The sequence below is a fragment of the Barbus barbus genome, assembly GCF_936440315.1.
Source record: "Barbus barbus genome assembly, chromosome: 32".
Lineage (NCBI taxonomy): Eukaryota > Metazoa > Chordata > Actinopteri > Cypriniformes > Cyprinidae > Barbus > Barbus barbus.
In genome coordinates, this window is record NC_136760.1 from 8,419,328 (window position 1) to 8,436,310 (window position 16,983).

The 16,983-nt window shown below is 38.1% G+C and overlaps 1 protein-coding gene across 4 annotated transcripts in view; it reads right to left on the bottom strand.

The window, feature by feature from the left end:
* Positions 1–15,055: 15,055 nt before the first annotated feature.
* The window catches only part of LOC306852479 (supervillin-like), a 151,086-nt gene continuing 149,158 nt past the window's right edge, over positions 15,056–16,983 (bottom strand). For all 4 annotated transcript variants that reach the window (XM_079389350.1, XM_079389347.1, XM_079389349.1 and 1 more), the window contains one exon: positions 15,056–15,852. In XM_079389350.1, coding sequence (XP_079245476.1) covers positions 15,766–15,852 — 87 coding nt within the window. In that variant the 3' untranslated portion in view covers positions 15,056–15,765. The remainder of the gene's footprint in view (positions 15,853–16,983) is intronic.

A 16,983-nucleotide genomic window follows, 5' to 3' on the forward strand; every position in this document is an offset into this window, starting at 1 on the left:
TTCAAGAAAAACAACATGAGTTTAATAGTATTTCAAATAGACTGAAACATAAAAGATAGCTCATATTTACCATCTGTGGCTGACAAAATATTTTTCTGCATTGAAATAAGTGGGGAAAAGCACCAATTTTAGCTTAATAAGATAATAAAAAAATTTAAAAAATCTAACCAATGAATGATAATATTTTAGGTCTGTAGAACTGCCTTATAACATTAAAATAGGAGGGTCAAATTGACCTGGGAACAGTACTGTCATGAATCAGGTCCATGGACTTCCATTTGCTTGCCACCAGAGGTCACCCGCTCACCACATGGACTCTTGCACTACATTACTGTTGCACTTCACCATCGAACTACAGTTCCCATCATCCATTGCACTGATGACACACACAGCTGATTCCAATCACACGCTCACCTGAGAACTATTACACAATCACACACCCTACTTAAACCATGGACTTCCTTGCACAGATCGCTGAGTTTTGTCTAGCACTTATCACTGTCATTGCTGATAGCTACCTTACGGAACCTTTCATAGTTTCTTAGTCTTACCTAGCCTAGCCTGTTTACCTGTGTTTGGATTATGCTTTCGTGTTTCCTGGATTAACCCTTGCCTTGCCCTTCGGACTCTGTTTGCTCCTCTCTTGGACTATTGCTCGTGTACCTGGATTATCTCTCTGCCTAGCTCCTTTGGATATTGTTCATCGATTGACGACCCACGCATGCATGTCTTGCCCTCAACATGTCTGCCTACTGATGTTGGACCCTGCCTATGTTTTACCACATTTCTAATAAAGTCTGCAAATGGATCCTCACGTCTAGATTGCTAGATTGAAGAAAGAAATGATAGCTCATTTTTACCATCTTTGGCTGACAAAAAAAAAAAAAAAATAACCAATAAGTATTATTTTGGGTCTGTAGAGTTGACTTGGAACATTAAAATAGGCGGGTCAAGAGGAGATCAGATCACGTGATGCTTTCATTAGCTGATATATGACCGTCTTTTACTGTTGTTCAAGTGTCTTTTTTTTATTTTTTTTATTTGGGGTAGTTTTTTCGTTTGTCATTGGTCTGGAGATGTCACACAGTCTGTAACTTTCATCCTGGACAATTAAGTCGAAAACCAAACCAACAGCCGTGGTGGGCTGAGCCAACATTTAAGACAACATTGCGATCAAAGCAATTTGAGGACATTTTGAAGGCTGAATTAGCAGCAATTCGCCTCTCGCATGACTACAGTCCAGAATATATGCTCTGAAGTTGACTTTTTAATCGGAGAACAGAGAGGGCAGGAAAAAAAGTGGTCGGCGAACACACTGGCCATCTGGATGCCCTTGATCAGCTGGTGACTGATTTACAAGACCGCAGCAGACGCAGTAATCGCCGCCTGCTGGGACCACCTGAAGGGGCCGAGAAGGATGACCCGATCGGCTTTCTGAAACGGTCTCTGCCGATTTGGATCCCAACACTTGTGGGCAAATAAATCGAGATCGAACGCGCGCATCGAGTTTACTCCAGAGCTTCAACGGATCTCTCCAAACCACGAGTGTTTCTCTTCAAACTGTTGCGCTACAGCGACAGGAATTTGATTCTAAATGAAGCAAGACGCCGCGGTTCTGTGAAAGCGGGTGACGGTGCGATGTTAAGCTTCTTCCCCGACGGCAAAGAAGCAGAGCTCCTTCAGTGCAATACGGAATGAATTGAAAGAGGCAGGTCTGTAGACCTTTCTTCAGTATCCAGCTACGCTGAAGATCGTCATGAAACACGGCGAGACCAAACTAATGCACTCACCGGACGAAGCGCATCAGTTCCTGAGCTTCGTTCCCGCTCTTCATTCTCCCGGGATGGACGTCGTGGCATAAGGGTTTGATAATACAGAGTGACTCGAATTCTGATTTACTGATCTAGAAATTCATGTGACAATCGCTACTGGCAGTTCTCTTCATGTAAGCAAGGAAACTTGGTATCACTAATGTAAAGTCTTTAACCTCACTTTATCACTGGTGTGAATTCTAAGTTATTCTGTTCTCTTATAATAGGGCTAATGGCTGTGTCCTAAAGGTACTGGCTGTCGTGTTAATGTCACTTAAGACAGGGGAGGGTGGCAGCCTGGGGTTTTTACCCCAGTCTTTAAAAGTTGAGTTAATTCATTTGAAATGGTATAACTTTCTCTTATTTGTTCAGTTCACTTATTTGTTTGATAGTAATGACTGAAATTTATATAAGTTGTAAATTCAATGGTTTAAATTGCCCCTATAAAACGTACAAGTTTTTTTTACAACTACTGCAACGAAAAAAGGTTGACATTGCTTTGATCCAGAAAGCTCATTTGTGGATGGATGATGTTCATAGATGCAATAATAAATATTACAAGTTGGTCTCTTTTGCTGCGACTGACAATGAAACTAAAGGTGTTTTGATAACTGTTTGAAGAAATGTAAATATTTAATGCTGACAGAATTGCCTGTACATCCCTTTATGAAAAGTAATTCTCCCTGATACTAACTGATGATTCTGTTGTTTCTGCTTCAGTTGTTTGCTCTTTTCTCCTCGTACAATCATGCAGTCCATTGTTGTTTTTTTATTCATGCATGTTATTTTTTTTTGTTTGTTTCTTTTCATGTACAGTTTGCCTTAAAAAAAAAAAATTGTTCACAGGAAAAAAAAAAAGGCAGAGATTTCTCCAGTTTCTCTGAATCTTTTGATGATGTTATGCACTGTAGATGATGAGATTTGCAAAACCTTTGCAATTTGGCATATTCCACAATCTTTTTATATTCTTTCACAGATTGGAGAGACTCTGACCATCTTTACTTCTGAGAGACTCTGCCTCTCTAAGATATCCCTTTTATAGCTAATCATGTTACAGACCTGATGTCAGTTAACTTAATTAGTTGCTAGATGTTCTCCCAGCTGAATCTTTTAAAAATGTCTTGCTTTTTCAGCCCTTTGTTGCCCCGTGCCAACTTTTTTGAGACCTGTAGCAGGCATCAAAAGCTCATTTAGTGGATAAAATTGTCAAATTTCTCAGTTTAAACATTTATGTTCTCTATGTTCTATTGTGAATAAAATATTGGCTGATGTGATTTGAAAGTCTTTTACTTTTCATTTTATTAAAACGTCCCAACATTTCTGGAATTCGGGTTGTATATATATGTATATATATTTAACCTCTTAAGACCCTGCCTCCTCATATGAGGACATTATATTTTAGTGAATTTTTCTGAGACTATACATGCCACAGTTTGTAAGTCTGGATGTCCTGTACAGAGCACATTCGGGGCTTTTCAGAGATACTAAATGATTGGATGTTTCACCATGACCACTCCCTCTCCTTGATCTTCAAAAATGTCTGATATTAATTTAGTGACACTCTTATGGAAATTTGTGTCATAAATCAACATCTCAGGAAAATGTTATGGGGTTTCAAATCAAAATATGACTTTGTTACAAAACAGGACGTTGATTTCATACATGTCCTCATATGAGGACACCAGGACTAAAAGCATGTTTATTACGCATTTTGGGAGACATAATAGGGAAAGAAATTATATTTAAATATTCTATGAAATATTATATATGATTATGAAAATCGTGTGAATTATTACTCCCATTATTACACTTCTTTTTTCATTACGTTGCCCCAAAAACACATTAATATGTAAATTAGATTTAGTTTATAGATACATTGTATATAATGAGAAAACCTGTTTATGGCCATTTTACTGAAAGAAAAATGGTATATCAAATCATTCTGTTATAACATAGTTGAGAATCATCTTTATACAAAGTTTGGTAAAAAATAAAATCCTGAAAACTAAAAATGTATTGGTGATTTAAAAAATCAATTGTTTTTGCCTATGCATGTTCATTCATGTATTTTTATTTATTTATTTATTTTTAAAGAAATTGAGTCCAGATGTCCTCTACTGAGGACATAGCATAAAAAAAAAAATCCTTTTTTTTATTATTCTCTAAACAATGTAAAGACATGAAAAAAAAAAAAAAAAAATTCCTAAAACTTTTTTCTCGGGTCTTAAAAGGATATATATATATACATCTGATTTAAAAAGTAAGTGTTGTTGTTCTAGAATGTTCATGTGTGTTTTCATAGTCTTCATTTTGTACATTGTTTAGAAGACAACATTAGGCAGAACATGGAATAACATTTTTTAAATAAATACAGAAAATAAAATTTAACTTTTAAAATTTATTTTATTAAATGAAATAAATAATCTACAGATTTTTTTTTTCAGTTAACAAAATAATTAGTAGTTGCAGCCTTAGTTCAATTATTTGGTTTCTAAATATCAGATGAGCAACAAAACCATTTAATATTTAGAGAATGCCATAAACGGGTTGCATCCAAAAGTGGAAGTAGCTTCAAATGCTTCATCCACCATTTACAACAGCACCATAAACTGCAGTACAAAGAGTATGTTAAACTTTGTGTTGCTGTTTAAGCCACTTAGTAAAAAGTACCAAGATATATAGAATCACAGTTAAGCCTAAAAATACAGAGATATGATTTTTGGTGTAGCCATAGTTCATGGTTTTGGTTTATAGCTGAGTTAGGGCTTTGTGAACCAGGAACTTATTTTGCAAATTCAAGGTGACTCTGCTCTTTTAAATCTCACAGACATAAAAACACACCATTTCTAATCACAAGCTATGTGAAATCCTTGCCTGCGGTTGCCTTTGGATCATAATAACATTATGGCTGGCAAGGCTGTTCAAAGAGACATAGATATCAAAACTGCAAACGTGATCTGTGATAGTCAGGTTTAACAAATTCTCCTTATGCTTGCCATATGTAATAAACTGAATGCAAACAACCTCATAAAAGACAGAGCCTCTGGCAGATATCAAACTAATGAGGAGGTTAATTAATTAAACTGGGAACTCCTCTCGGTATGAGAGCTTCATGCCAACTGAGCTGTTTCTCTTTCTCCACCCTCTGCATGAGCAGGCTCTCTGTCGCTGAGTACTAGAGCCTGTTCACATACAAAAGCACATATATGATGTACTATATCTGCTGCCAGTGTGAGAAAACAGCTCTGCACTTGAGGGACTCGAGGTGGAGCACAAGACATTTTTCCTGATTTGTAGGAGTATTGTGAAAATATCTGCAGTTCAGGGGAAATAGGTAAGCACTAAAAAACACTAAAAAAGAATGGCAGATTGTCCTTATGACCAGCAATCACCTAGGGCATGGCAGGAAAGGCTAGGGTATAGCCACTGCCATACAGAAATGCCGTCTCTGCGGGTACCACATGCGGTATAACACACAATATTAAGACAAGAGTGTAGTAGAAAGCTTTGTTTAGAAAATAAACAATAGGTATAAGCAATTAAATGTTACATCACAACCACCTTGGAAACATTTGGATTCATGCCGAATGAGAGAGGTACACAAGTCCATAAATTTTGCAGCTTTATATTCTGTTTTGCGATATAGTCACCTTACTTTCCACAAATTTACCAAAATTCCATTAGTTATTCTGGACATGGAAACTCTTTTGTGTTTTCCCAAATCTTCACTCACATCTTCCCATTTTTGCAGATGATTATAAACGTTTCTTCCTTTTGTTCACTTTAAACAACTATGTTTGCATCCTTCACAATGGTAAAGCAGAAAAATGCTGTAGGATTGATACCTTACTTGCACATCAAATTCTATTTCACATTTATTATCATTAGATGTTACCATTTAACATTTAACATTCTATTTTTCTGCTTGTTAGACTTTAGTAAGGTGCAACAAGTTTATTTGTATGGCACATTTAATTTTCTCAGGCAGTGAAATATCAAATATAGCCTTAAGCACTAAAATGCAACATTGAACAAACCGTAAGGTAAAACCTTGTATGTTTGGTATCGCTGGACTCGGCAAGGATTCAGGAGTCTAAAAAGTTGACTCCCATGAAAATAAGTCGACCCTACCCAAAGTTATAAGCATGTGAATATTTGATTTTACCACTAGGTGGCGCTGGCTCGAAACTTCTCACACTCCTTCAGGGCATCGTGCTGATGACCCATACCAAGTTTCGAAACGACACGTCAATGCGTTCGTAAAATATAGCATTTGACTACAAAATTCAAAATGGCCGACGCCCAAAATGGCTGACATCAGAAAATTGGATATGGTTCGGCTCGGCATGATTTTTGTGATTTTATGAGTTTTGTGATTTTTGGCCAAACCATTGAGAAGTTATAAACAAAAATAGCAATTTTTCGTATCTCCTGAATAATAGGTGGCACTGTACCGAAACACTGCAGGTAGTCTCAGGTCACGCTTGTTATAACACACAAGTTTGGTCTCAATACGCCAAACCGTTGCCAAGATATAGCCTCAGATCCATATTTGCGTGCTTTTCATAGAATTTGTTCGTGCATTATTTGAGAACGGTTGAACTAATCGACTTGAATTCCATAACTTTTTGCCAGCATGGTCTGTAGATAATCTGATAAACTAAACTAAAAAACTAAAAAAGTATGTTTGACTAAAAAAATAACATTACGATTTTTTAATTTTGGACTTCATTTGACTCAGCTTGAGCCAAGGATTCAGAGGGAAAAAATTAATTTTCATTTTGTGGGTTACGGTTCAAAAGTTATTAGTAAACATGATTGAAACTGGTGGCGCTAGAGAGTTTGAGACTCCAAACTTGCTGTGGTTAGTATTGAGACTGTCCTCTATCAGTGTGCCAAATTTCACAACTTTCCCACAAGCGGTTCTATGGGCTGCCATAAACGCAATCAGAATCAGAATCAGAATGAGCTTTATTGGCCAAGTATGTTTACACATACAAGGAATTTGTTGTAGTGACAGGATGGATTCAATGATGGCGGAGTAGAACTATTTCAGCAGCTCCTGTGGCAGGTTGAACTTCCTCAGCTGGCGAAGAAAGTACAACCTCTTCAGAGCCTTTCTGATAATGGAGTCTATGTGAATATCCCATTTCAGGTCCTGGGAGATGGTGGTGCCCAGGAATCTGAATGACTCCACTGCAGTCACAGTGCTGTTCATGATGGTGAGTGGGGGGAGAGCAGGGGGGTTTCTCCTGAAGTCCACAATCACAGTTTTGAGCGTGTTAAGCTCCAGGTTGATAAGACTGCACCAGACAGCCAGCTCCTTAACCTCCTGTCTGTAAGCAGACTCGTCACCGTCCTGGATGAGGCCGATCAGTGTGGTGTCGTCTGCAAACTTCAGGAGCTTGACAGAGGGGTCTTTAGAAGTGCAGTCGTTGGTGTAGAGGGAGATGAGCAGTGGGGAGAGTACTGACCACTGATCCACTGACAGACGGAGGTGGGGACGGAGAGCTGGGTTAGTTTATTCTGCAGGGTTTCCGTGATGATGGTGTTAAAAGCGGAGCTGAAGTCCACAAACAGGCTCCTCACATAAATCCCTGGTCTGTCCAGATGCTTCAGGATGAAGTGCAGTCCCATGTTGACTGCATCATCCACAGACCTGTTTGCTCTGTAGGCAAACTGCAGGGGGTCCTGTAAGGGACCAGTGATGTCCTTCAGATAAGCCAAAACCAGTCGTTCAAATGATTTCATGGCTTCAGACGTTAGGGCCACAGGTCTGTAGTCATTAAGTCCAGTAATTTTGGGTTTCTTTGGTACGGGGATGGTGGTGGAGCGTTTGAAGCATGAGGGGACTTCACATAGCTCCAGTGATCTGTTGAAGATCTGTGTGAAGATGGGGGCCAGCTGGTCAACACAGATTTTCAGACAGGCTGGTGACACACCGTCTGGGCCTGGTGCTTTCCTTCTTTTGTTGTTCCTGAAGACCTGGCACACATCTTCTTCGTTGATTTGAATTGTAGGTGTGGGGGAGAGGAGGGTTGCTGGAGGTGTTAATGGTTGTGTGGAGAGGTGTTCAGGGCGGGTGTGGGGTGATTTTTCAAAACGACAATAAAACTCGTTCAAGTCGTCTGCCAGGTGTTGATTCTCCAGAGTGCTGGGGGATGGTGTCTTGGTGATATCCTTCATTCCTTTCCACACTGAAGCAGGATCACTGGAAGATAATTTTTTTCCTTAGCTTGTCAGAATAATTCCTCTTTGCCACTCTGATCTCCTTTTCCAGTGTGTATTTGGCCTGTTTGTACAAGACTTTATCCCCCTTCCTGTAAGCATCTTCTTTGGCCTGACGGAGCTGTCTGAGTTTTGCAGTGAACCATGGTTTGTCATTGTTGTAGTTTAGATGAGTCCTGTTAGGAATGCTCATATCCTCACAGAAACTGATATAAGATGTTACAGTCTCTGTGAGCTCGTCCAGATCGATGGCAGCGGCTTCAAAAACAGACCAATCAGTGAGAGAGAAACAGGCTTGTAGATCCCGCTCTCTTTCATTAGTCCATCTTTTAACAGATCTTAATACAGGCTTTGCAGATTTAAGTTTCTGCCTGTAGGTCGGAAATAAGATGAACCAAACAGTGATCAGAGAGTCCTAAAGCTACTCGTGGAACCGAGTGATATGCGTCCTTTATTGTTGTGTAACAGTGATCCAATATATTACTGTCTCTGGTGGGACATGTGACGTGCTGTCTGTATTTTGGCAGTTAGCGGGAGAGATTTGCTTTATTAAAGTCCCTGAGAATGATTAAAACAGAGTCTGGGTGTTGTTGCTCACTCTCTGTGATCAGATCAGCGAGTTTCTGTAAAGCTGTGCTCACGTGCGCTTGCGGTGGAATGTAGACACGAGAATGAACAAGCAGAACTCCTGCGGCGAGTAGAACACCTTGCAGTTAATGAAGAGCGTTTCTAGATCAGAACAGCACATCTTCTTTAACACAGTTACATCTGTACACCACCTCTCATTGATGTAAAAGCACGTCCTGCCGCCGTGCGATTTTCCCCATTGATTCCACGTCCCGATCTGCTCTGATCAGCTGGTAATTAGGCAGATGTAGCATGCTGTCCGGTATGTCACCATTTAGCCAGGTTTCCGTGAAACACAGAGCAGCAGAGTTTGAAAAATCCGTGTTTGTCCGGGAGAGCAGAAGGAGTTTGTCCGTTTTGTTGGGTAGAGAGCGGAGATTCGCTAGATGGATGCTAGGCAACGGCGTTCGAAATCCCAGCTGACGAAGCTTCACAAGCACGCCGGCTCGCTTTCCCCGCCTACGCCTCCTGTAGCGTTTGACCAGAGCCAACTACAATGTCCAGCAAAACGTCGGAAAAATCTAAATCCGGTAAAAGTGGTGTGTTCTGCCGAATGTTCAGCAGGTCATCCTTGGTAAAACTGATCATATTTGAAAAACAAAAAACAGGAAAAACTAACAAAAACAGTACAAACGCTGGAGAGCAACACACAATAGCTGCCATCAGCGGCACCATCTTGGTTGAAGATCAATGGTGGAAGATGATTAAAAATAACGCCAACATAAACAATAGGTGCCATCGCACCTTCGGTGCTTCGCCCCTAATTAATATTATGCAACTAGTTGATTAATGGCTTAAATGAATGACTAATCGTCCACTATAAAAACTTCAGTCAGAGGCAGCCCTAACTGTACTTGTATTTAAAAGTGTAATAAAACTTAATCATCACAGGCATGCAGTGGTTCAATAGGCATAGCCTGGGCCACAAAGGATCATCTGTTGCATCCTTCAGCAGAAATGAAAAAAGCCTTCAACAGCTACAATGGTGTTTCGTTTTTGAATGAATCAGTGTTATGCAAAAAAAACAAAAAAACAATTCAATGACTAAATCATAAACTCACTTCTCGCTACTTACTGTCGTAACGAAGACGAAATTCTGAAAATCCAGATTAAGAGTCTAAGCATCTGAGCTTGACCAGAGCCTGGTCTACCATGTAGAAATATACTCCCTTAAATTACAACACGAGAATATTTACTTTTTGAAGGTGCACTAGAAGCAGCAGTTTAAAGTTCTTTACCCTGTGTGAGCACTATGTGTAAATCCAGTTTTATGTTCACCATCAAATACGGTCTGACAAAATGAAAATGAAAACTATAATAGAAAGACCAGCATATGCAATAGCAGCACACTGGTTAGGGCAGATTAACCCTCTCAGACCTCCTTGTGGTGCAGTTAACTATTGTAACAAAAGCTTCTGTATCTTGCTCCGAGAGCCACCAATCCAATCAAGAATTTAACAGCTTGAGCAATGCATTAAAGTGCAGACTCAGAGCAGAAATGGACACATTCACTACGACTTGGGTAATTTACTCCAAACAACACACAAGCAATATCAAACATTGAAGAGAGGAGAAGAGACTGCATCCTTAGCAATGCTTGATGTGCCAGCAGGCTAATGCATCAGGCAAGAAAAACAACAGACGCAAGCAAAAAATAGCATGGATGAAGGACAGCATATTCATCAGAATAAGGAAGAACCTCTGATTTTTCATGATCAATGATCCATTATGCAGTATAAAAATAACTTAATTTACATTCTCAGTGCAGTTTGACTACCAATACATTCAGTTAAAGCATAGGACAAAAAAAAAAAAAAACAAAAAAAAAAAACAGGCATTATGGACCTACAGTATGTTTTATTTCAGGGGTCTCAATGTTGCTTGATCCTTGATAGTTGATAGAATTTTAAAGTAAATCATCTGAAAAATGGAACATGTAAATGGATGATTTTTGCAGCAGAATTTGAAACATGTCTACAATAAAATTCAAGATGCATGACAGACAACTAACTAACTGACTAAGTAAATAACTAAATAAATATTAATGAAACACCTAAAAAAATAAAAATATATATTTTTTAAAAATAATATTAATTAATATTATTAATTATTAATATAATAATTTACAATTTGGGGGAAGATCAGATGGGTTTAAATCATCATGAATCAGCATGAATCAGCTTCTGAAAGAAATGAGTTTGGAGAGTTTCCTCTTAAAGCTAATTCTTCTTGCACTATGTGATTATGAAACTTGGATAATGTCCTAATGACTGTCAAAGTAAATAGCTTTTCTTCAGGCAGCACTTAAAGTACTGTTAATTGAGCAGAGTTGTTTACAAAGCCATTTAGTGTGTAGCTAAATTGCCCGAAAGTGGAAAATATGGCTTAAAGATTCTCCAAAGAGGAAATGGCATTCAATCATCCTAATCCCTCTACTTCAGCAAACCACCTGCTATATTAAACAAAAATGGCAGTCACAGCAGGTGTAAGACAGGTAAACAAAACCAGACTGAGAGAGAAAAAGGACAAGAGAAAAGAGAGAGAATGTCCCCATCTGTGTGGCTTGTGAATCAATTCATCATTTGTTATTTCTGTCAAGATCAGGGCCTAATGTCACAGTAAATGCAGCTGTTTTTCTTTTGCACCCTGACACCCGCTGAGCAAGTTTTTGAGAGTGTGAAAACACCTCCTTCTCATTCTCATCTGCACATTACGTGCGAAATAGTCAAGATGAGGACTGAGTTTCAGGCTGTAGGTGGCCGTGTCCACAGCTTTGTCTGAGGATTCTGAACTTTCTATATAAAAATACTCTATTACTCTTTATATATAAAAAAAACTCTCTTATGCTAGGTAGGAAAAAACATACACTGTCTACTCAGTAAAAATTTAATATCTTCCAGATTATATTTTAATAATTTATCTGTTAAGTGTAATGAAAATATGAAAAACAGTTAATTCAGCAAATGAAAAAAATGTCAATGGATCTTTTATGTAAGTATATGGCTGCCTTTAAATTTTAAGAAGGGGGTCTTTCGCAGGGGGTGTAATCAAGTTTGGGGGTCATTACCAGGTTACAATTTTTGGTTCCCAGAACATATAAATAAACCTATATTGTTTAAAATGAAAAGCATTCAGAACCAATTTGTTGTTCAAGAGTTTTAATGGTGGAGTTTTGATCGCATACACATTAGACCATCTCAAAAGGGTTTAATTGAGTCTGTACAATATCTGAGCTGCACATAGTCCTTGAAGAGCTCCAGTAGGCCTACTCATGGCTCATAATCAATAGTGGCTAAAAGTCTTGACTTTGGAGAAAATATTGATTAGTTGCTTGAAATGTTGAGCATTGTCTGACAAAGAATATGGTTCATGAGTTGTTTGGTATGGAACCTGAGATGTTTTCTCCCTGGCGTTTATTTTGCTCTTGACATTACTTATTAATAATTAGCACTTCAAGGACACAACTGCTTTCCCTTTAATGCTGTGCAGAATATTTTCTTGTTTGTCATATTCAGTCACTCAAAGAAAGAAAGAATGGGAGATAAAATATCTAGCCTTTTTTGGAATTCAGAGAAACTGGCACAGATTGGCAAAGCAAGAGCTTTTGGTTTTGTTAGTGAAGCCTTGACACATTATAAAGCCGTAACATTGCTCTAACATTCAAGGAAATATAACTACATCAGTTTGTCACAAAGACATGACATGTGGCTCATGTCTTAAAGATCCAATTGTAATTTTCATTGTAATGTACTTCTATAACACTATGAACTATATAATAAAACTAAGACAGTAATCTTGCCTCATTGAAAAACAGACTGGGGCTCGACCATCTGTGTGGTCAGTTCACCTGTGTGTGTCATAATGTATGAAAGGCTGAGAAGCTAATCAAAGTGCTGTGGAGTGTAAAATCAGTGCTTTCACCTCACTTGACACATGTGGTGTGAGGCTGCATAGCAATGCTGCTCTCTCATTAGCTACTGCTATAACTAGATGTTTGTTTGAATAGATCATTCATATTCTGTCATGTGGATTCTTTCAAACCAACATAAGCAGATGTTTAGCATAATATTCAGTTTTGCCATCACAGGAATATATTACATTCTAAAATATATAAATAACATTTCACAATATTACTTTTTTTTTTTTTTACATCAAATAAATGCATCCTTGGTGAGCAGAAGAGACTTGATTGAGATTGTATCCTGTACTGTGTGTGTGTGTGTATAAGGTTACACATTATTTCGATAGTCCACTGTAGACATTCTATAAGTAACTTTGCAACTACATGTCAACTAACTCTCATTAATTTGCAACTACATGCCTACTAACTCTCAGAGTAGACTTTTAGGTTAGGTTTAGGGTTAGTAGAATAAGTTGACATATACAGTACTTGCAAAGTTTTGTATATTTAGTACGTTGTGGACCCATCAAAATAAAGTGTTAGTCTATTAATGACTGCTAGTTGACATTTAGTTACTTACTGTTAGTAGAATGTCTAAAGTGGGCTATTAAAATAAAGTGTTACCTATATATACTCGCACACAATCTGCACAAAAATTAAGGAAACATTTAAATCACACACTGTATCTCCATAGACAAAATGTTACTTATATACATTGTGTAATTTGTTGAGAACAAAATTATGTGACAATGGTTAACAGAAACAAAAATCATCAACCAAGTGAGGGCTGATTTCAAAATAAAAAAAAGTAAAAAATTAAAATTACAGGCTGAGGGAACTTTAATCAAAGCAACTCATACTGTAAGTCATTTGTATATATGGCCCACTACGTGCCTGTAGACAATGTGCACCTGATGAGATGGCGGATGGTGTCCAGGGGATCTCCTGCCAGAACCGGTGAGTTCTTGGACAGTCTGTGGTGTTACTTGGTGGCCTCAGATGCTTTAATACATAACATTCAGAGGTTCTCAACTGGATTCAGGTCTGGGGAATATGATGACCAGTCAATGGCATCAATTCTTTCATCATCCACACACTCTTGCCACATGCGGTTGTGCTTTGTTATGCACCAGGAGGAAACCAGGACCCACTGCAGTACGGTCTGAAGTGGCTCTGAGGATTTCATCCCAGTATCTAACAGCAGTAAGGGTTCCACGTGTTAGCATGTAGAGGTTTGTGAGACCCTACAAAGGTATTTCTCTCCAGACCCAATGCCAAAACGGTTAGGCTGGATGATGTTTGCAGGCAGCATAACATTTTTACATATGGCATCTCCAGACTCTTTTACAAGTGCACAGTGTGAACTTGCTCTCATCCGCAAAGAGAATGGAATGCCAATGGCAGACCTGCCAATTCTGGAATTCTCTGGCAAATGCCAATCGAGCTGGGCTGTGAGCATAGGTCCCACTACAAGACGTCCGGTCATCATGCCACCCACATGGAGAAAAATGCACACCATTACTAGAAGCAATTTTGTAAGGTTCTGGCCCTGTCCAGCTCTCTTTGTGTAATCCCGGCCTCTCCTCCAAGCTTTTGAGACTGTACTGGGAGACACACCAGAACTACTTGCACATATAAATGTGCCCTCCTGGAGGAGCTGTACTATCTGCAAAACCTGATTGGGTTGCAGGTATTGCCTCACACCACAAATAGTGAGAAGAACCATAATAACACACAAAACTAGAGACAAATCAGTCAGGAAGCATAAGGAAAGAGCAATTGTCTGTGGCCACCACTTGCAAAACCATTCCTTTTTTAGGAGTTGTCTTGCTTTTGCCTCTCCAGTGCACCTGTTGTCACTTTCAGTTACACCAAAGGAGTCAAAACACATTGACAATCACTTATGTTTTCTAACCGGGCAGATGTACTGTATATCCCTGAAGTTTATTTGACTTGGTGTTACACTGTGATGATTAATTGTTCCCTTAATTTTATATATATATATATATATTTTTTTTTTATTTTTTTTTTGAGCAGTATATAGGGCACAGAAATGTCACAAAGAGACAGATGCAAAGCATGGCTAGTCCTGTCCAGCTCATCATCAGTCATCAGTTTGTTGTTACTTTTCACATTTTGTCTAAGTTTCAGTGGTGATCAGTTATTCACTCCACTGATATGCTACTTTACTTGTTCACCTCTCTCACTTTCTCCAACTCATCAAAGCTGTGTTTATGTAAAAAAATAACACCCATATAACCTTATTTAAAGACACAGGGACACTTTTAAAGGGATTTTGCCAGTACAGATATTTAGGTTGTTTTAGAAATATATATAAAATAAATAAATAATGATGTAAAATAAGAGCACTGCCTTTTGTATTATATCCTCAAGATGTATAAAATATTGGAGTTACATATTGAAGTTAACTGGTAAATAGTCTTGGATTTTATAATGAGAGAATGGACAAAATAACATGACATCTAGTGGTATGATGTTGAATAGCATTTATTATCAACCAAGACCTGCTACAGTATGATTTGGTGGCACTGCACAATCACCACACACTCATGCCTTAGAGAATCCACATAGACATACACAAACAAACATATTAATTTGTTATCTGTAAAGTTGACTATCACCACATTAAAAAGATCACAATCACATAATACTGTATATTAGTCATACTCATTAATGTGGCAGCAGTGCACTTATTATTTGCACACAATATGGCTTAAAAAGCGATTCACTTTCAAATGCGAATCTTGCACAGAGCTCAATGACTGAGCGAAAGGCCCTATTTGTTTTTGACTGATTACATTGTCACCATTACTGTTTAATGCATTTTAAGGTCACAGATAGCAACAAGGTTAAAATTCAAGCCTGTGCATAGCGAAACAGATTTATGTCCACATGCTTCAAACTATTCCCAAAATGTATTATTACATTACATTTTTGCATTAAATGAGTAGATGTGTTTATACTTAAATTGTGTGAAAAAGTCTTGTGACCAAAAGCTACTGATGTATGAAATTGCTACAGCCATAGGTGGGTTCCTCTTTTTAAGACAGTTAACTGTACATATTTGTAATGTACATTTTAAAAAAGCTTAAAAAGCACTAATAAAATCCACACAATTCCTTAGTAATTACCTAAATTGAATATACAACAGATTGCAACCACAAAGATTTCTTTCATTTAAAAGAAGCCTTTGCTCTTTTTCAGATTCAGCTGTTTCCAGTTCGGGAGGGCATTAAATTCATCCCGCGTCATCTCCAAAACACTCTGCAAAACAAATACAATCTGTCAACATTATCTTTTTAAAAATATTGACATAGACCTGTCCTAACATCATCAGTTTGCAGAAGGGGTGTAACGATTCACTCGTTTTCTCGATGCATCGATTACAAACCCTGACGATGTATACATCGATCTTGAAACATGGATTTTTGAATCGTGAATTGTTGATTTCGGCCAATAATCTATTTTAAACACTAAGAATTGAATGAATCGTGATTTCTATAGCGATTAAATGCTTTAAAATATGTACTTTAAATTTCTACAACCGTGAATTAATGGGAACCTTGAACAGCGTTGTTCATGCCCTTACATCTCTTCCCGCGCTCCACTATTTACCGCCAGTCACAGGATTGCAAAGAGACATCAGGCACATTTTCTTTCAGAATCATCATTCACTGATAGAAAGGAAAAGTTAAATGCTGTAGCCTTTAATTTTATGATAATATAAAGAAACTCACACCATGCAAAGGTGTGACATAATATGTTACCCTATAGCTCACATGAAAAAACTATAGTACTTTATAATAAATTACAAACTCAACCTTGCCAAGACAGAACTGCTTGTGGTTCCAGAAAACCCATTGTTTCATCACAACTTCACCATCCAGTTAGGCACATCAACCATAACTCCTTCAAAAACAGCCAGAAACATTGGAGTTGTGATTGATGATCAGCTGAATTTCTTAGACCACATTGCTAAAACTGCCCAGTCCTGCAGATTTGCTTTATTCAACATCAAGAAGATCAGGCCCTTTCTTTCGGAACATGCTTCACAACTGCACAAGGAGTCTGACACAGCCAGTGCTCCACACAGAGATCTGATCTCATCATCATCCAGTCTGTCTGGAATGACACGAAGAAACAGAACAAGCTGAGACTGACTAAATCCAGAAGAACTGTGGCAGCGTTTCCATGATGCTTCAAGAAACCTGGGTGTTGTCAGACTCCTTGTGCAAACAAAAATCTCACTGGATTATTACATTTAATGGCAAAATGAATGTTTGGAAATGTAAACTGATATTTCCTAATGACACACTACAGCAAAAGATAGAAATAACTGACTAAAAAACACTTTAGCTGGTGAAAATACAAGTGTTCTAATAATTAAATATTTTG